This window comes from Kwoniella dendrophila, chromosome 7, assembly GCF_036810415.1.
Source record: "Kwoniella dendrophila CBS 6074 chromosome 7, complete sequence".
Classification (NCBI taxonomy): domain Eukaryota; kingdom Fungi; phylum Basidiomycota; class Tremellomycetes; order Tremellales; family Cryptococcaceae; genus Kwoniella; species Kwoniella dendrophila.
In genome coordinates, this window is record NC_089482.1 from 449,093 (window position 1) to 469,846 (window position 20,754).

Here is a 20,754-nt window from a genome sequence, read left to right on the forward strand (position 1 = left end):
AGATATTGCTTATACTGGACAAACATTGCTCTGAAAGATTATTAAGTTTAGTCAATGCAAATTGCGTTTGTGCATCTTGTTATACTTAGAAATATAAATAGTGATAAAATTATAATTCTACTAAAACGTCTTTCTATAAAAGTTTTTTACCGAAGTAACGAAAAGAGGACAAAAATCCAAGCATGAAAAGTCCAGATAAAGAGAAAAAAAGTATATACCCAAAGAAATCGATCTATTTTCGTAGAGAAAAGCAAAGCTTTATTATACAGTACATAACATAACATCTATTTATATCCATCCAATCTTCACTACCAACCAAAAGTTTCAGCATGAAATTCTACTAAAACACCACCATTTAAAACTTTTTCAGCATTCATTTCATCTTTTACACCATCTCTTACAGCATCTAATAAAGAAATTGGTCCACAACATGAAACGTTTACTCTACCACCTGAACCCATCAAATTTTCCAATCCATCTTCCTCTTTATCATTATTGTTATTTGAATCTAAGGTATTTGATGAAGATGAACAATAAGAATTAACAGATTCAATAATTTCTTTTATAGATTCTTTTATATTTGCTCTACCTTCATGCCATCTAACTAAACCTTCTAAACCTTCTGAAGATTTTTTTCTTAATTCTAATTCAACTGTACCGATTAAATTATTTACACTATCTCTTCTTATTTTTGGATCTTTTATAGTTGATATATTTTGAATTTGTTCTTTTAATTCTTCTGCAGGTGTATTTGATAACATTGAAATTTGTTTAAATTCTTTGGAAGGAGTTTCAGGTCTTGAAATATCTTCAGGATTATTTAATTGTCTAAATACACTTGCTCTATGTAATTCTTTAAAAGGTGTATTAGGTCTACCACTATCAGTTCCACTAACAATTGATTCACCAGGACTCGATACACTTCCAAATGTTGCCATTGATGCTCCACTTCCAGCCGTTGATGATCTTGACATTTCAGGTGCAGCTAATAAAGATCCTCCACCGCCTAATAATTGACTTCCATTCAATAGAGAAGATGAATGTACTGTTTCTAACATTGATGGTCTACTAGGCATTGATGATCTTAATATAGCTGTAGGTGGCGTAGAAGGTAATATTGGAGTTGGCATTAGGATTGATGGTCTAGGTGATGATTGATGTGAAATTGATTGAGCAGCTTGTAAAGGTAATGAATCTCTTCTACCTGATTCACGTCTGTTTGTTATAGTTTGTAATAAAGGTATTGATCTTTTTCTTGATGGTTGATCGGCCGACTGACTTCCGTTATTGAAGTTGTAGAATGAATTAATTGGTGTACCAGGTAAGGAATTAGACAAGGAACCTGATCTAGATTGAGGTAATGTTTTAGGTGAAGAGTTATTCAGCGCTCTATTAGGTGATTCTTCAGAGATTGATATCCTTTTTTGTCTAGGTAAAGGTAAATCTTCAGAAATTGAAATTTGTCTTGTACGTGGTGGCGTGTTCATTTGTGGTATATATGAACTTGAGAATGATTCTCTATCTCTCATCCATGGTATAGATGATCTTGAATCTCTTCTTGCTTCGGCAACTTCAGGTGGTGTAGTTGGTGAAGGTGGTCTATAGTCAAATGGATCAATTTCATCAGGTCCAATATCAGTATTTATCGTTAATGGTTGTCTTTGACTTGGTCGTCTATTCGAAATAGATTGTCGCTGTTGTTGATTGATGGTAGTAGAAGGTAAAGGTGGACTTTCAAGGTCAACAGATAATGGTTCAGGCATGAATGCAGTTGATCTAACACCCTCGACCGGCGTAGGTTCTTTCAATACAATTTCAAGTTCTTGAGGTCCAGATCCAGGTACTGAATAAGGTAATAAACTATCTTTTCTAGCTTCTTCAATTACTTTATCGTGAGGATCAAGCTCTTGTACTAATTGTGCATTATTACCACCACCGAAAATTGAATTGTCTGCATAACCTTCTGTCCAATTAAAAGTCGGTATCGAAGGTCTTCTTTTAGTTTTTGATTTTTTTGTAAATTTATTTCTTAAACTCTTTTCACCTTCAGATTCACTTCCACTTATAGCTAAACTACTTCTTCTTCTTTGTTGATTTTGATTGTTAGCAGCAGCTGCTGCTGCTGATGTAGATGGACCGCCTAAATTTGAAGAAGCGAAAGAACCAAATAATCTTTGTTGATGTTGTTCTCTATTTATTTTTTTACCTTCAGATTCTTGTGATCCATTAGATTGACCACCAATAGAAGATTTTCTTGACATTATAGTATTTGAATAATCTGAAGGTGCCATTGAACCTCTTCTCGTTCCAGCTTGTGTACCACCTACACCACCAAAATTTGATGCACCTGTCCAAGAAGCCCAAGAAAACGTAGACATAAATCTTGATCTTCTTCTTTTTGGTTGTTTCGATTTTTCATTCAAATATCTTTCTAAATCACCTGGTTCCATGTCACTTAATAAATTATTTGTTGGTGCAATAGATAATTTAGGTAATAAATGTCTTGTTACATGAACATGTATATTTATTGATAAATCTGGTGGTAAATCATTTACATGATTTTTTAATAAAGGTGAAATCCATTCTAAATGTAATCTAGATTTTACCATCCAAATAATTGAAATAAATTTAACTCTTGATTTACCTTTTTTAATATCTTTTAAAATTTGTAATAAATTTGAAACTGCAAATGATATACCTGAACCACCTGAAAAAATTAAAATTCCTTCATATCCTGATAAATCTGATTTTTCTCCATAGGGTCCTTCAACTGCAGCAGAAACTTCTACATCTAATTTATCTTCAATTGATAATCCTTTTTCTTTACGTACTTTATCAATTTTATTTTTCATTTGTTTTGTAAATCCATCTCTAACTCTGATTATAAATGCTAATTCACCACTTCCAGTTCCATGTCCAGGATTTAATGGTATTGTTGCTGCAGTGAATGGGTGTGCTTCCCATGGTAATCTAGACATTCCAGGCATAACAACATAAAAGTGATGTCCGGCTGACCAATTCAAGTGTTCAGATGGAGTGTCAAATCTTAATAATAATGTTGATGGTGTTAAAAGAGATATCGTAGCTTTTGATGGTATATCTTTAGCTGATATTGAAGGTCTTAACCATAATTTGTTTAAAACAATCAATCGAAGGCAACGTAGTATTCGATCTGCAGCCCATAGACCGGCACCAGGCTATGAACGACGCATAGTCAGTGACAGGGAAAAGAGATCTTAGACTGCCACACTCACATATATCCATACATCCATAGCTCTCCAATGCATGACAAAAGCAGCCAACATGAGGGCGACCAAAGCAATATGAGCTACGAGGAAGAATTCGAACATTCTTCTTCTGAAGAATGGCATGGATAAGGCAGATAGCAAGGTGATGGCGAAAGTACCGGTGAATCCCTATAGAGGAAAGGCACAAATGGTTGATCAGTCAATTTTGTCGATCGAATGTGCCTGTACCTGTCTACCAAACAATGAAAAGCAAACTAACCCAATGAGAAATAGTTTTACCCCAAATCTCCTTGTTCCATCCATGAGTTATCCTCCAATGTCCTCCTGCATGTATCCATACTCCCAACAAACATAATTTGGCAGCTGCTCGGTGAATATAGTTGAGTCGATCGTATGAAATACCAGTAAGAACTATATGTGCGGGATGGTCAGTCTAAACGGGTTACTTGTAGTTTCACAAATACAAGGCTGCTATCACATACATGAAATCAAGTTATTCTTTCCAGCTAAAGCGATGATAAGAGGTACTTGAGCAACAGCTAACCAAGCAGCTTGATTACACCAGGTAAGAGTATCCCACCCGGCTATAAAAGTAGATCAGTATGATGTTCGGTCTATTCCGCATAACAACATTTATGGGAACCAAACAAATAGGGATGTTGAACTCACTTCCATAGAAACATAAAATCAAAAAACCTAAAGTATAACCCCAAGTCCAAAGCAATTCTGGAGTCGCATAAACTCTCTTATGGAACTTTCTAACTTTACCTAAACCAAATAATTTATATTTTCTAGATTTTATCGTTATACCAGATAAATAGAAATATTTTCCAATCAAGACAGATGAGGATCTAATTAATCTATTTATTTTACCTAATCTTCTTTGCTTGATTTGTTTTTCCAAATCTTCAGCTTTTCTTGGTAGTTTAGATAATTGTCTCTTTTCAGATTGTAATGATGATTTTTCTACATGTGAAGATGCATTAGGTGAAGTCATAGGTGATGTCAATGGTCCATCAACTTGAGTTTCACTACTTTCAGTTCCAGTCGTATTACTTCCACTAACATTCTTTTCATTGTTGCCGTTTGTTAATAAACCGATCGGTGTTGTAGTAGTAGTTGTAAGATTTTGTAAGGATTTGGGTTTTGTCAAATAATGATAAATTTTAGTCGAAAAATTTATAATAGTTAAAATACCTAATATAATTGATGTTGTATACCAATAAAGGTATCCAACAGGTTGTGAAAGTCCCATTTTTATGATTCAAATAAACTTATCAAAAGTTTAAGATGGGATATATAATAAAATCGAGGAAAGGCGATAACAAGATGTATATAAGGGAGGTCGATGAAACAAACACAGATACTACTATATTTCCATATGAGCGATTATTATCTAAAAGGTAAGGTCTGCTGTATTTGTTTTTGTTGAGAGTTAAGTCTACGATCAATATGATCAAGAGTAAATGTGTATCGAAGTTGTGTCAAAAAAGATATGATTTGTTATAACGAAATGAGAGTGTGAAGGAATGAGCTATTATGATGGAGTGTAAGACTTGATTATAAGGTATGGGTGTAATAATAAAAGAGTCAGAAAGAGAAACAAAATTAGAAAAGCATAAAATCTATCTTCGTTCTCGTTAACGCATTTTGCAAGATTATCATAACATCATCTCATAGCCAAGAATGCAGCATTACAGTATCAATTTGCTACTGTATAGCAGCTGTACATGTTACGCTGATCATTTCTATAACACATATTCATCGGACCCAATAGGACGGACATGTCTTACATGTTTTGCTATTTTAAGTTACGTTATTTGGCACATTGCTTCAATCGCAGTTCATCCGAACCCTAGGGTATAAGATTACGACTTTGCCGCTACAGCACTTGCTTCCACATAAATCGGACTAACTTGCTGTTTATTTTAATGATGAGCTTGTTAAGAGACAGGCATAAAACCCGAATGAATCAACGTAAAAGTGTAAAAGTGTTCGGTTATGAATGGTTTTCTAATTTTCATGTTTGACCTTTAGCCTGAAGTCTATAGGTCAAAGGTTTTACACTACACTACATACCGCAGTCAATGGTTTTTTTGCCTAATGACAAAACAATGATAATGATGATGATCCAGGGTAACCTCAAAGGTAACAACAGTTACGAGTTACTTTTGATACGAGTCTGTACCAAGAAGAAGAAGTGATCGCCATCCATATTCTTTTGTTTTCCTTTTCCTTTTATCTGTTCCTTTTGGCTTGAGTTGCGTACTATGACGGACCTATACGGCTCACGGGACGGCGCCTCTTCGTTTCTCGTAGGTGAGAGTATGTGAAAAATTGTTAAATAGATATCAGTAAAGTTGACGCCAAGAACGCGGAATCCATTCTTGGGGGTTGATCTACCGGGACCACCGATTGAACCAAGGTAAGAAGATCACTTGGATGCGAGGTGTTGCAGAAAGAGAGAGAAAGTTTAATGTCTTTGCAGTATATCCGAGACATAACTCTTTCTGTTGGATTCTTCAATACAACCCTTTAATCTCTGTGAGTGGCTAAAGGAGAACAAAAAAGGATTAAACCTAAGTATGTACATGATGGATTGAACGAAATTCGAATAAAGTTTGAACTGTTTGATAAATGGCTGAAATGGAATTCATACTTGTTCGACCGGATCAAGTAAAAATAAGATTTTGTACAAAGTGAAAGAGTAGAAGAGTAAACAAAGGGAAGAAAGGGAAAAAACAGGTATCCGGCATCGGAACAGTGCCTTGTTACCGATATCTGCGTACAAACTTACTCTTCAAATCCTCAAATCTCAAAATAAGATTAACATTAAAATGACGCTCACAGCGTTTAGGATGATCATCATCCCGATCATCCCGATGTAATTGGGAAACATTTTTTGCAAGCCTAACAAGACAAAAATCAAGACACTTCTTCGACGAGCCTACGAGAAGAATGGTCAGGGTCACACTCTGATTTAAGCTTTTCGTTTGATGAGGTGGAATTATATAATTTATATACCTTGACATATAAGTTGTACACTTTGAGTACGATGGAACAGGGCCGGACTTGTAAGAATACCGTAATAAATCATTCAAATTGGAATACTCGTATATTATTAATGGATCCGAAGTATAAATTAAAGGTTCAAGGTGACTATCATCAGCAGGTGCAGAAAAGAAAAGTAAAAAGATCTATTATATTCTTCATAGTAGCAATGGTATTAGTCCATGCGGCGGTTAGTCTATGTCTATAGCACTATAGATCATCCTATAGCATGTATACTAGCATATTGTACAGGTCTTCAACTCCATGTTGAATTTTGTTGTTATATCATCTATACTCTACACTACCATATTGTCGATTCATACAAGTCAGCTACATCTGACGAACGCGTCCCGCATTTAATAACCGCGCATTATACAGCATTTTGTTTGAAACAAGCAGCACATACAAGTACGACTCACGGCTCTTCTTCTACAATTCACAACAGCCTAATCATATATCAGTATCATGAAAGCATAACGACAAATTAGACGAAAAACACAATCAAACAGCTGCAATACGAAAACATCATATTACCATAACATGTCAGTCTGAAACGCTTTTGAAACGTCAAAATCATTCACTTTACCGCATTCGCCTTGTATATGTTTATCGTATCGCCTTCACGAGTTGATCGACACGGAGAACAAGCATAAACCATCACATGCAAACCAACAAGGTAGTTATACAGTAGTATACAAGATCATAGGTCCCTGTTGAACCAGTTTCACCCTCAAATAGACTGTATCCTGATACTAGCTCAATAAATTACCCTTTAGACCTTCCTTTGACTCCAAAACAAAAAAAGAGAAATCAGCGGTCTTTGATCGAGAATCTGTCTGACACGCTTCCAAAATCAACCATTTTAAAAATAACATACAATCATATACTGTACACAGCAATAATGTCAACTGCAGTTTCATTACCCATTTCTTCAACGAATCAAACAAATAACGAATCGTCTACGACTAAACCTCCTTCACCTCCTGGACCCTTACCTTCACCACCTACTGTTATTGATTTTTCAAGTAATCCAGCAGAGGAACCGTCAGTAGCAAGACGACCAACTTTACGTTTCCCTTCACTTCACCTTGCATCCTTTGATAATCTATCTGTACCTAATTCACCTCAATCGTTCTCCCCTACAGGTTCCTCACATCACAGCAATGCTTCAGCAACTAGTCCGTTAAGACGCGAATTTGGAGAAATAAGTGGAGAGCCCATTTCAAGTTCAGGTCGTGTGGGGAATCAAGTTGGAGGTGAAGACCAGAATCGGGAAGCTTCAAATAAACTTGGTATCGAACCAACTCGTTCTTCTTCCCATTCATCAAGGTCTTCCTCTCACAGACTACATAAAGGTCCAATACCGCCTCCACTTCCACCTCCAACAATGGCTTTACCTCCATTACCCACGATATCACCTATATCACCTATTGGTCCACCTTCCCCTTCCTATTCTTCAAAAGGTATACAATCAACCATGTTTCAGCCTAGATCTTCCTCTTCTTCCTCATCATCACTTGCTCATCAGCAACAGCAACTTGGAGGAGGAGAAGGTCGTAGAGAGTTACCAATAGTCCCTTCTAGAGGTAGATCATTAGGTCATTCTTTGACTATACATGTTCCTGGACCACTCACTCCTTCACCAACGGATCAGGAAGGTAATCCACTTCCTTCGCCAATACTGAAGCATTCTCCTGGAATAGCTAGAAGGAGAACAGTCATAGAGAATTCCAACTTGAATCTAGGTTCACCAGTCAAAGTTTCAGGTATAACTGGTAATTTAACGCCACCAAGAGATTCATCGCCTACTAAAGATAATAAATCACCACCTATTGAAAGAGGTTCAATACTTATGCCGCAACCCCGACCTAGTCCAGCACTTGAACAGAATCCAGTATTAGAAACCCCCAGACGCTTAGAAAAGAAACGATCATCGGCAGATTTGAAGAATACTTCTCCTACTTCTCCGACAACCAGAAGATCTCTACCTCGTCCACCTAGACTAGACATAACTTCTTCGTCGAAGCCTTCAAATGCTGATCTCAATCACGCTGAGAACATACCCACAACCTCCCATGCCCAGACTACAGCTCCTACAGATGCAGCTGTCGCACCGCATTCTACCGCACCCTCATCAGCCGCTCCCGCCAAATTCATAGCGAATCTTGCGTTACCAGCTACAGCACCTGTACCCTCATCCTCTTGGCCACCATTGAACATAGCTCGATCACCTGTAACCGCGAAATTTCCAGCTTTGCCAGCCGAGTCATCAGCAGGGAAACCAACTGTGTATCAAAAGCATCAGGCTAATAAATCAGCATCTTCTTTACCTGTTGTAGCGGGTTTAGCGGATGCGGGACCATATGGAGGAGCTTTCACCAGACAAGCACCAGCTGGACCTAGTGGATTGGGTTTAGGAAGACCCAGTAATCAAGTTCCTAGTGGTCAGCCCATTAGAGGGCCTAGTGGTAAACCGCAAGAAGAGATTTGCTTAGAATGTATGATGCGTGATAGGGATTTAGCAGATGTATGTGTACAAGGTGAAGGGGTTTGGGAAAGGTCAAGTGATGGAGATTGGAGAGATTTGGCGGAAAAAGAAGATTACATACTTAAAACAATTGGTAATTTAGATGATCATACATCAATTTATCACGAATTGAGCAAAGCAGCAGATCAATCAAGTGAAGAATCCGATTCAACAAGCTTTAGTTTACGTTCAACTGGTAATTCAGCTGAAGATGCTCAGATAAGAAGAAATTTGGACACAAGAAAAAAGAGAACTTCAATTATAAAATCGAAGAAAAGAGAAGCGGATTGGAGGATTGCGAGAGAAGTCGGTTGGAGAGGTCATAAATGGGAAGAAGGAGATGCTGGTGAAGGTTTCCCAAGAGGTTTTAGAGGAACCAAAGGTGGTAAATTGACTGAAGAAGGGATAAAAGCTGTCATGACCAAAGTGAGTTCATACGCGTCACGGATCTGAATTAATGTCTGATCGGGTGTGATCGTTATTCGCAGTTCCCTTCCGCTTCTGCTCATCGATATCAAACCCTTCAAACATACCTTCGTCAACAATGGCACCTTGTTCAAGAAGTTAGAGCTGAAGCTCAACGACTTGGACGATTCCCCTTTCCTGATGACATTGTTGCCTCATCGTCTACTGTATCTAGTCACGAAGGTCAATCTATTCCTAGAGGAGCTCAACCTAGCGTTTTAGCATGGGACAAACAGTATGGAAGAGAGATCAATGATTCGATGAGAGGTATCAATACGCCTGCGCGTGGAACACCTACACTTTCAGTTGTTCGACCAAGCCCTTCATCTCCTGCTAATTTGACTGGTTTAGCGAATCCTCCCAAGTCCGCACCATTACCAAGACCCCTCACTCATTTCCTTCCTGATAGAGAGCCTTCTCCTGGAGGAGCTCGGACTCCTTTATATGCTTCACCCGCATCAGCAAGTGCCAGAGGTCGACACAACAAACAAGGATCTTCACCTGGTCTACTTGAACATGGTCCTCCTGTCAATGGTGCATATGAAGAGAGCAACGAAGAACTTTGGTCACCTGGTGATGAGTCCGGTGCTGCCGTAAGACCATTCTCTTTTGCTGTTAGAGCTGGAGCAGGAGCTTCTGCAGGTAGTGATGGACATGGTGGAAGGAAGAGTCTTTGGGGTAAATTCGGTGGTAGTGTTACTAGCTTGTTTGGTGGTAGTCAAAATGGAAGTGGTAGTATGATGGATATGCAGTAAGTTGATGTCGCTTTATATATTCAGACATGACGTGAAAGTTGACCTTAATCTCGCCTAGTCTCGGATTGGATACCGATCGAAGAAGTCGAACATCATCGTACAACGTCAACCCATACCCCCGAGCTGTATCAATGGCATCACCCACCCGACCTTCATTCTTCAGCCGAGACTCAAGATACGATTCCGAAGACAATGTAGCTATGCCAAGAATGTCTAGGGCTATCAGCCAATCGCGGCTATCCCAAATGAAATTGGATGATGATGGGAATGAGGAAGAAGATAAGCCTAAAAAGAAAGGGATCAAGGGATTCTTCAAGAAAATGAAACCAAAAGGTGGACGAACGAAATCGAAGTCTGATCTTCTAGCTCGGCCTGAAGATGAATATAGGAATGAACAATACCAGAACAATCAATCTCACTCCCAACCTGATACGCCTTTAGCTCCACCTCCACCACTTTCTTATTTAGTCGGAAGTCGGAAACATCATAACAGAAATCGAAGTGGTTCCTCATCATCAATGCTTACTGACGGACAAGAGTCAATTCAAGATAGAAGATATTCAGGTTCATTACCATACAATAATACGAGATCAGTTTCAGCACCGATGAATGGTATCAACGGTCCAGCTTCATCATCTGGAGGCAGTTTATCCGCAAGTCCAACCTCCTCAAAATTCGCTACTTCCGGTCCAGGTAATAGAGGAAGTTATGCATCAAATAGTAGAAGACGAAGTGTTGGTATTAATGAATTGGGTCAACAACAGTATATGGATCAGAATGATAGGAGAAATTCAGGTATGGAAATGCTTTCGAATCCTGGTAGCAAAGCAGGAGGTGGAATTTATTCTTCACCTGAAAATTCTACAACAATATATGATGAACCTTCTAGTATATATAGACCCAATAACAATAATTACCAGAATCCCAACGCAAACTTTAGACCTCATAATAAAACTACATCAAGTTTATCCAATTCAAGTGGTACAATGGCAATAGAAACCCCACCTCCAGCAATCTACAATCCCTCATCATTCTTTAACCAACAACAACAGACTATATTACCCAATAACAGCAATATTGATTCTACCAACAACAAACCCAATACAGGTCCTGTAGTCAGATCGTCATCTGGTCAATTATCACCTAATAGATTCAAAAATTTACCACCTTTACCTCCACCAGGACAAGAACAAGTAATTAACGCTTCTCCAGATTCGTTTTCAGCTGCTTTTCCTCCTCCATCAGATCAAGAATTCAATTTAACCGGTACAGTACAAGATCCGAAATATCTACAAAAGGGTATGATAGATTTTTCTACACCTGTCGCTGGATCACCAAATTCAATTAGATATCAATCTAGTCCAAGAAATCAAATTCAATTTAATAGTTATCCTCAACCTCCACCTCCCAAATTGAACGTTAATACACATAATATTCATCAGCAACAGGCATATAATCGTCAACCAAATAATCAACAGCAATATGATTCCTTACATGCTAGAGCAATAGCTAATGGTAGAGCATCATTTGATCAACCTTCACCAAGAGCTAAATTGGGTAATACAAATGAAAGAATCGTAAAAACAATGTATAGTCAACCTCCTATAATGAATGATATGAACATGAACATGAATATGGGTATGGGTATACCAGATCAAAGTGGATATACAAAAGAAGAAAATAAAAAGAAAAAAGGTTTTAAAGGTTTTTTCGGTGTTAGTAAAGCTGGTAGAATTGCTTGAAACTTTGAAAGTTACAGTATGCCAATCTTTAGTGATTTTTTATATCCACTCGATCAAGTTGAAAAAAATCCCCCTAGATGACCTAAATTTCTATAAATCTTTTATTTTGATTTAGCCAATATCTTGATCAATTATATCATATACATCCATATATACTATTTTATCTTGCTTTCTTCTTTTACTATGAAGCAGCATAAATATCCCAGAAAATGATGTATTGTACGAATTATTTATGAATTAATGGACATATGAATTAAGTACCTAATACAAATCAGTAACACAAGCGCATATTCAATGTGTTAATTGACGTTCCCTTATACATGTACCATATACAAGAATGCAATGACTGTGTCCTGTCTTCTGTTACATCACAACTGCTCTACACGTTATTCCTGAATGGCATGGTCCCCTATCTTCTTCCATTTCTCTTCTAGAAAAGGATTCTCTTTTTTTCCTATTCTATTGACCATCTCTTCTGCAGCAGAGGATGTAGAATCGATTTGATCAATTCTGGTTCAAGGGGATCCTTATAATAATATTAGTGGAGAGTATAATCAAAATTACCTTAAACACGACTCCATTTTCATTTCGAATCAGTCAAAACTTGGTATAAACAATGATGAATAAATCGATTGTGGATACCTTGTTACCATGCTTATCGCAAAGAAGGATTTTTATGGCTTCATCTGCATTCCTTTACGATTTTCATGAAAGGGTAACAAATAAATTATGTATGAAAGATATTATATAAACAACCAAAAACGCTACATCCTTAAATCTGAAAATCCCCTTCATCATCTACAATCTTATCGCCTTTCAATAAATACCAATAATCCCGACTTCATGATATGGGTTATCACGAGAGATTCAAAATCTCTTGAAAACTAGCTTTATCATGTCATGATGAATTATTTGGCATATTCTACATAGATATCCTAGGCGTGAGATTTTTTTGGCTAGTACTGCTCTATTCATCCTTCTTTGTAGCTAACAAAACACAATGTTGACCACCTGCTGATGCTACTTTAGCTGAATATGGTCGAAGTAGCTAATACAAACGAATATTCATATAAGCTGAAATCCATTACTTGACTTCAGAAAAGGGAGGGTCAGTAGCTTACCTTACTTCGTACTAATGAAGGTACTTCAGCGGATTCTGTATCAGCACCTAAACCTAATTGAGCTTGATCTGTGGCAGAACATTAGATGATTAGCTTTTCCATCAAAGACATTATATATGGATTTTTAGAGTATGACTCACTACCTAAACCCCATGAATAAACATGACCAGATTTTGAAATAGCTAAATTATGTCTTGTACCAGCTGAGATATTGGCTATTGGATTATCTGATGGTTTTGAATCTTTGTATGCTGGGAATGGAGGTACAACTTCGTATTGTTCTGGAATAGGTGGGAAGCAGATCTGTGAAACGAGAACGCAATCGGAAAATCAATTTAGCATCATACGAAATGATGGTGAAACCCGAGCGATATTATCTGAACTTACTCTAACAGGTTCAGGAACGTATTCACCCATTGGAACTTTTAAAGCTGCTTGAGCTTCTGATAATTCCATTTCAGCTTTTTCTTTTTGTGATTCATCTATAGTTTTAGTTGATTGTAAAATTTTATCTAAAGCTTTTTGTTTTTGCGAAACTTTATCTTCTCTTTCTTCTTGAGTTATTTGTCTTCTTTCTTTTATACCTTCAAATGCAGGATGATCTTCTGATAAACCTAATTCATTTGCATCTGATCTACCTACACCATAAACTTGACCATTATCAAATAAAAATAATGAATGATGTTCACCACCTGAAATTTGAATCACTTTTGATCCATTATGATTTTCAGGATTTAAAAAATCAACTTGTTGTGGTTGAATAATCATTTCTTCTTTAGAATATTTATTATCTTCATCTAAACCACATTGATGGAATGTATTTAATCCCCATGCCCAAACTATACCATTAAGATCTACAGCAAATGAATGGAAACTTCCAGCAGCGACTAAAACTATATTTCTTAGTCCTAATCTAACAGGCTCTAAAGAATTTTTGATTCTTCTTTCAATGACTCTTCTACCTAGTTGATTTTGTTGTCCATTACCCCATACATATACATGTCCTGTTGTAGTTAAAGCTAAAACATGATCGGTACCACATGATACATCTGATATCTTGATTTTAGAGAATGTGGGTAAAGATATTGGGGTGAATTGGAATGTTGGATGTCCTGGTACTCCATCGAATCCTAATACACCTTCATTTGACTACAAAGGGTTATTAGCAATTACCAAAGCTAGTATTCATACTTCATACAAGATGCCGTACTTACTCTAAAACTACCCCAAGCTCTAAGTTCACCTTGATCAGAAATGGCTACACTGACACTATCACCAGCCGCAACTTTGACAGCTCTGAAACCTTCCTTTTCGAGACTCTCGACGACAAGAGGAACAGTCTCAAGATCCTCGTTAGGAATCATGGAGTCTGGGTTATTAGGATCAGCGACGTTGGTAGTCTGTCGACCAAGAGCAGCATTATCATTGATACCCCATGATCGGACCTAACGAGAATCATCAGTATGGCGTATGATTCCCGAAGAGGTTCGATACTCACTCTACCAGCTTCATCAATAGCTAAAGTGTGCATACCACCACATGCGACTGATTCCAAACCGCCATTTCCTTCTTTACCATCTCGACTTAGTTTGCCATCTTCAATTTCCTCTTCAAACCTGATTGGCAAAAATCAGTCAGCAGAGATATTGTGACTACCTGAGTGGGAGGGTTCCCGTATACTTGTATCTGTGTGAAACTTACCATGAGTGTAATTTAGGTCTTGGAATTTCATCTAATTCATCTGGACCTAAACCGAATTGACCCATATCACCTGTACCCCAAATGAAAAGTGCATTATGTGGTGATGCAGGGGCTATTGCAAAAGCATTATCGAATCAGCTCATGTCGATTGTCAATCAACTGAATCGATTAGCAGCAGGGATAGCATCTCACCAGGAATTTGTGGTAACTCATTTTTGAAAGTAAAACCTAAACTTGACCTTCTTCTACCTCTTTTAACTTCATCAACAAGTTGACCTACTCTACCTTTTTTAGCTATAGGTCCATTATCTGTAGGAGGAGGTGAAGTAGCTTTTCTAGTTCTCGAAATTGGCTTTTTGACTTCTTCTTTTTTCTCTTTTACTTTCTCTTCTTGTTTTTCTACTTCTACTTTTGTTGGCTCTTCTTTCTCTTCTTCTTTTTCTGTGGCTTTACCATTAGGTATAGCCTTTGTATCTGCATCACCATCTTCAGCTATCGTATCTGGAATATCCGCTGGTGTAGGTTCTTCAGCTTTTGATGCGGCACCTCTATGTGAAGTTGGTTTAGCAGAAGATACAGGTTTAGTAGCAGCCTTTGAGGCGGGTTTGGCAGCTGCTTTCGATGCAGGCTTTGCTGCTTTCGAAGCTGGTTTTGCTGATGATGCAGGAGTTGCGGATTCTGAATGTGTTGTCAGCAAATTGGCAACAGCTGATAGAGTTAGACTCACTTCTAGGAGGCATTTTGGGCTGATGTATAGCTAATCTATGTGATTGATGAACGAAAGATCAAATTTGCCATCAACGGATGTTCAATCGTCTATATACCACTTTCTTTTCGCAAAATCCGTGAAAACGGTTACAAAGAGGCAAGATAACGTCTATTGATGGTGTAATGAGCTGCGATATACTCACTGGTCTACTGGAATTTCGAGTCTCTACAATGCTGAACAAGCGTATATCTGGACTTAAAATTAAGGTTGAACCACTTCTAAACTCCCTCATGTTGATGTTTAATCAGAAATCAAAATAACATTCGATTTAGGCTTCCAGCGTCTGCATTTCCAACAGGCGCGTGATAGGAAACCAGCCAAGTGAGAATAGCTTTTTAGGCTCGCATAATGCCAAAGCTAAACTCGCGATCTCGACCCGTGTGATTTCTTTTTTTGATTTTTCTCATCTGTCTGTGTGTGTGTTTTGTTTTACCCTGAGCACCGTCATCCTTTTGCATCTGCTCAGGCACGCACCATAGGATCAGGGAAAACACCGTCAGCTGGTTTGTTTACATTCAAAATTCTCATTCAGAAAAGTCAAAAAGTCAAAAATCAAAACAAAAATAAGCATGTCAGATTAATAAAGTAGAGTAAACACGCGTACATCTGTACATCTCTCTACATTTTGGCATAAGCATCATCGATATCAACATTAATGTTGAACCATTGATTTGATCACTTCTTCAAATCATATTTGACATCAAAATTCTCTATTCAAAATATCATCCCCATTAATCAAGTAAAACAGTATCCACTGATAGGATATGGGCTGAGAGGTTTTCAATAATCAAGAAACAAATAAACCTTCTTTCATTCCTGTAAATCGGCATCAACTTCCAGACAGCTTGTATTCAGAGTACTTTCTGCAGAACATTCTGGTTCTGGGCTCACTGTAAACTGCTTCCAGAACCTCATTCAGCCTAAAAACAATGTTGGCTACACCTATGTCATCCACAATGGCCATGGGATCGACTTCACATACGCCATCTCCTCAACATCCAATTACAACATCATATCATACATCTCGTCCATCCACTTCATCTCTTCCTCGATCTTACAAACGAGCAAAAGCAACACCGTCACCTCAATCACCAACATTTCATCATCAAACTATCTCATCAGGCTCAAGTAATCAACCTGGACCATCAAGGACGAAGCCAAGAACTACTGTAGCTAGGAGATTAGTAGAACCTTCTCCACAAACTTGGAGGGCTGATAGTGGTAGAAGGCGGGAAATGTCGGTTCCTTTGGTAAGTCACCATAGCACTCCTTGTAGAGTAGAAGCTGCCAAACATCCGACCAAATGAGTTCGAAGCACTACTAACGCTTTTCTTCCCGATCAATAGCTGTCACAGGAATTATCCCATTTCTCCCTTTCTCACTCCTCCCCTCCCGAGATGTGTCAAGCCAACAACTCTCTCACTCCACCTATCAGCACTCAACCATTTTTCACCTCACCCGCTCAACGTTCGCAAACACCCCGATCAAGAAGCCATATTGGAACTTCCAACACACCATTTGGAGCAGCTTTACCAAGAGATCACACTTATCCGTCTACTGCGCCTTTACCGCATACATCTTCCTTCCTAGGTAGTCCATTCTCGACAGGGAATGCAAGGGGAGGATACGTATATCAGAATGCTTCGCCATCTCAGAATGCCACGAGAATCACTATGACTGAAAAGATTGGAGTAGGAAGAGAATCTTTTGATGAACCGGGATTGGAATGGCTTGGTAATGAAGACGGGATGCCCCGACCTCCTCGCAGGAAGTCCAAAGAAAATCGAAAGTCAATGATAGACGGCCTACCTAAACCTCCTTCAGGCCGACTGAGAAGAGGCACAAATGGCTCAACCTCATCGATGGACGAATTAAGTGGCAGTGGCGCAAGTACAGCCTCATTACTTTCTCTGGCTAGAAATTCGATTGAGCATCACTCTCGACCTAACATCATCACTGTATGGGACGAAGATTCACAACGTTTAGAAGAAGAGGAAGAGGAATCTTCAACTCCAAGTCGACAACTATTCGTCAAGCCAGATGACTGCTTACCGTTACAGATGTTTAAAAAAACCATCAATGCCACCAATGAAAAGCAAAATAGATCCGATCAATCGAAATCAAAACCTTCATTACCACGCTCTTCCGGTGGACAGTTATTACAAAGCTTCGCAATATCCAAGACACCTTCTTCAAACCCAATAAACGAGAACAAAGTTGCAGCTTCGCCAGATAGAACAGGTAGATCCCCTTTGTCCGGCTTTTTGCCCCGACTCTTATCCGTAAAAAAGAAAGTCTCCCTTCAATCCCTTCGTAGAAGATCCCCAGTTCTGGAAAATGCTGAAGACGAGGATATCCTCACCGATACAGAAGACGGATCATCTCTTAGAAGCTCTTCAGGTAGTAAGGGTAGGGGTTTTTGGAGTAGAAATAGATCCAACACCTCTTCGTTGAATCCAATGGAAGGAGGAGACCACGAGCCATCGCTTGGTGTTGGCATAGGACTAGGTATACGAAGAGGCCCTCTAGGTTCTGTTCTTCGTGGAAGTGTCGAGAAAAGTGTTGATCTTGCGAGATCCCTGTCAAGCGATTCAAGTGGTGATATTGAAATTTCACCTTCAAGACCTTTATCTAGTAGAGGATCAACAAGCCTTTTCGTCCATCCCTCTATGCCGACTTCACCATCTTCAGATGCGTCATTGTCTAAACCACCCAGCAAATCTGCTTTCCTAGCCAGAAGAAAGTCGATCACTGGTCATATCCCCCCTTCTTTCTCCGGAACGCCTCCCACCAATATGAGTGGATCCCGACCTGCTAAAGCTAGACCTCTTCTAAGAAGGGGCATTACAGCACCTGCACACAACAGTCCGTATACTTATTCTTCCCTCCTTTCGGCTGATGCAGCGTTCCATACTCCCACGCATATACTCTTCGGTGATGTGAAACCGTCTCCAGCGGCATTCGCTTCTACAGGATTAGTTAAAAAGAAGTCTGGGATCCAAGGTGTAGAAATTCCTAAATTTGGTGGAATTGATAGTGAACCAGTTGGAGAAGTCAAACGAGAACAAGCAGCTATGCAACATGGTATGTCAAGGAATGTAGAACCTCCAAGTCCAATTTCACCTATGAAACCATTCAATCGTATTCGACCCACGTTAAGCACTACATATAGCAGTGCCAGTGCTACCTCAACTTCGACCAGTACTTCTGGCAGTACCGTAAATACCAACAGTAGTAATGCCGCATACATTCAAGCTGCGCAGAAAACAAGAGGATTGAGAAGAAAAGGTAGTCAAATGTTCACTGCTAGTGGTTCAATAGGAAGTATCGATATGATGAGATCAGATAGTAATCGATCAGCCAAAGGTAATGCAAGTCCTGCTACGCCAACTAAGCCAGGATTACAACGTGAGTTGATATCATCATCATGCGTAGTCGTTTCCTTATTGACACAGCTCCTCCTGCAGTTACGCCTATTGGTCTGGGTATTACTACACCCTCTCCTACTGGACCTCATCCATTATACCCCTTCGCATCTTCTAGTGCTATGCTTTCCACACCACCTCGTTCGAGTGAATACGCTCATTCAGATGCCATCGAGCCATCATCCATTGAGAAATACCGAAATATGCCAGCTCGAGTTAGGCAAATCTCTGATTCGCATGCGGCGGAGAGAGGTCCATTAGCTAGAGCTTCTAATCCAATGTTAGCGGCAAGCTACAAAGCTTCTTCTTCCATGCGAACTTTACCTGAAACACCTGAACATGGTCAAATCCCGTCCATCAATATATTTAACGGACTTAGTAAACCTACTCGAAAAGGCGTTGCAACTCGTCTTGAAAAGGATTTTACTGTAATTCAGACATTAGGTAGTGGAGCCTTCTCACAAGTACTGAAAGTGTGTGAGAAGTCAAGTGGTAAATTGTATGCAGTAAAAGCTGGAAAACCATATACTGGAGCTAAAAATCGGTTAAGACAATTGGAAGAAGTTTCGATCCTCAGACAATTATCAATGCACCCACATGAAAACGTTATAGAGTATATTGATTCATGGGAAAGTCATTCAAGATTATACATCAGGACAAATTTAAGTGAATGTGGAGACTTATCAACATTTTTAAGTTTATTAGGTGATTTTGGTGGATTAGGTGAAGAAAGAGTATGGAAAGCTTTGATTGAGTTATCGAATGGTTTACAACATATACATAAGAATAATTTTTTACATTTAGATTTAAAACCTTCAAACATTCTAATTAACCGTGATGGATCATTGGTTATAGCTGATTTAGGTATGGCTTCAATTTGTTCATCAGATTCAAAAGGTACTATATTACCTGGTTTGTCACCTGCTTTACCTGAAAGAGATGATCAAGGGGGTTTCATTTGGAATGCAATTGCTTCTTCTAACGAAAATCCAGCTCAAGACCATAGTCAAGATTCAACTTCTTCAAATACGCCAGCTGAGAAAGGCAATGTTACAAACAGTAAAATAGATATTATACCTAGTCCAATAATTGATAGAGAATTTGAAGGTGATAGAGAATACTTATCACCTGAAGCTTTGAATGATAATCAAGGTCAAGGTGAAAATTCTCTCGGTAAAGGTGCAGATATTTTTAGTTTAGGTATGGTAATTCTAGAATCAGCTGTTAATATTGTTTTACCAAGTAGTGAGTTATTCAACAATACCTTTCTGTTATCATGCGACTGACTGACGAGTTTCTGTTCGCAAATAGATGGTGATGGCTGGATCAAACTTCGTAATGACGATTTTTCAGATTTAACTGAACATTATCGTTTAAGAAATACTTCCACTTTTAATCTTACCTCACCTGAAACTGAATCATTACCAATATTATCAAAAGATCTATTGGATGTTATAAAAGGTTTGATGAAATCTGATCCTTCGGAAAGATGGGAACTTGAAGATATATGGAATAATGGAATAATCAAAAATATCTTGAACAGTAAAAGAGATAAAGCTTTAGTCGAGGAATCTCCTGAATGGTTGCAAAATGTGTTAAAGGTGTAATGGAAGAGTTTTGTGTGGTTACGGCTGTATAGGAAAGCGACTTGTTAGTAACAAAACCCAAAAGAAGGAATAGAAGAAAAAGAGAAAAATGTATCAAGATATATCATTGTAGCTTATAGAGTAAAATAGATAAAAATCAAGAGTTTAACTGACTTGCGTTATAAAGTAAAATACACTGTGTATAAAGATGGATAAAAGAAGTACAAAGAATGAAACATCATGCACTTATGAGAACATGTACGAAACCTGGTCCTATACCTCAGAGATCTAGACACTTTTGACCATCTTTACTGAATCTCGTTTGCGATCATTCTCGATAGGGAAGGACGCAAGAATATTGGAA

The 20,754-nt window shown here is 38.4% G+C and overlaps 4 protein-coding genes across 4 annotated transcripts; 2 read left to right on the forward strand and 2 right to left on the reverse strand.

Moving 5' to 3' along the window:
• Positions 1–308: 308 nt before the first annotated feature.
• On the reverse strand, positions 309–4,503 carry L201_005394 (uncharacterized protein; the record flags this gene model as incomplete). Its single annotated transcript, XM_066221125.1, has 5 exons — positions 309–3,197; positions 3,255–3,416; positions 3,508–3,659; positions 3,731–3,832; positions 3,918–4,503. 5 exons carry the CDS (start codon positions 4,501–4,503, stop codon positions 309–311), a joined length of 3,891 nt encoding a protein of 1,296 aa, XP_066077222.1.
• A 2,697-nt stretch (positions 4,504–7,200) lies between these two features.
• L201_005395 (uncharacterized protein) lies at positions 7,201–11,788 on the forward strand (the record flags this gene model as incomplete). The annotated part of the gene is made up of 3 exons (XM_066221126.1): positions 7,201–9,252; positions 9,315–10,042; positions 10,105–11,788. The coding sequence occupies 3 exons, from the start codon at positions 7,201–7,203 to the stop codon at positions 11,786–11,788; spliced, it is 4,464 nt and encodes a 1,487-aa protein (XP_066077223.1).
• Positions 11,789–12,755: 967 nt separating this feature from the next.
• Positions 12,756–15,350, reverse strand: L201_005396 (uncharacterized protein; the record flags this gene model as incomplete). Its single annotated transcript, XM_066221127.1, has 9 exons — positions 12,756–12,836; positions 12,910–12,977; positions 13,050–13,212; positions 13,297–14,058; positions 14,124–14,354; positions 14,408–14,525; positions 14,611–14,722; positions 14,803–15,288; positions 15,338–15,350. 9 exons carry the CDS (start codon positions 15,348–15,350, stop codon positions 12,756–12,758), a joined length of 2,034 nt encoding a protein of 677 aa, XP_066077224.1.
• A 958-nt stretch (positions 15,351–16,308) lies between these two features.
• L201_005397 (uncharacterized protein) lies at positions 16,309–20,411 on the forward strand (the record flags this gene model as incomplete). The annotated part of the gene is made up of 4 exons (XM_066221128.1): positions 16,309–16,629; positions 16,726–18,787; positions 18,847–20,049; positions 20,116–20,411. The coding sequence occupies 4 exons, from the start codon at positions 16,309–16,311 to the stop codon at positions 20,409–20,411; spliced, it is 3,882 nt and encodes a 1,293-aa protein (XP_066077225.1).
• Between the last annotated feature and the right edge of the window lie 343 nt (positions 20,412–20,754).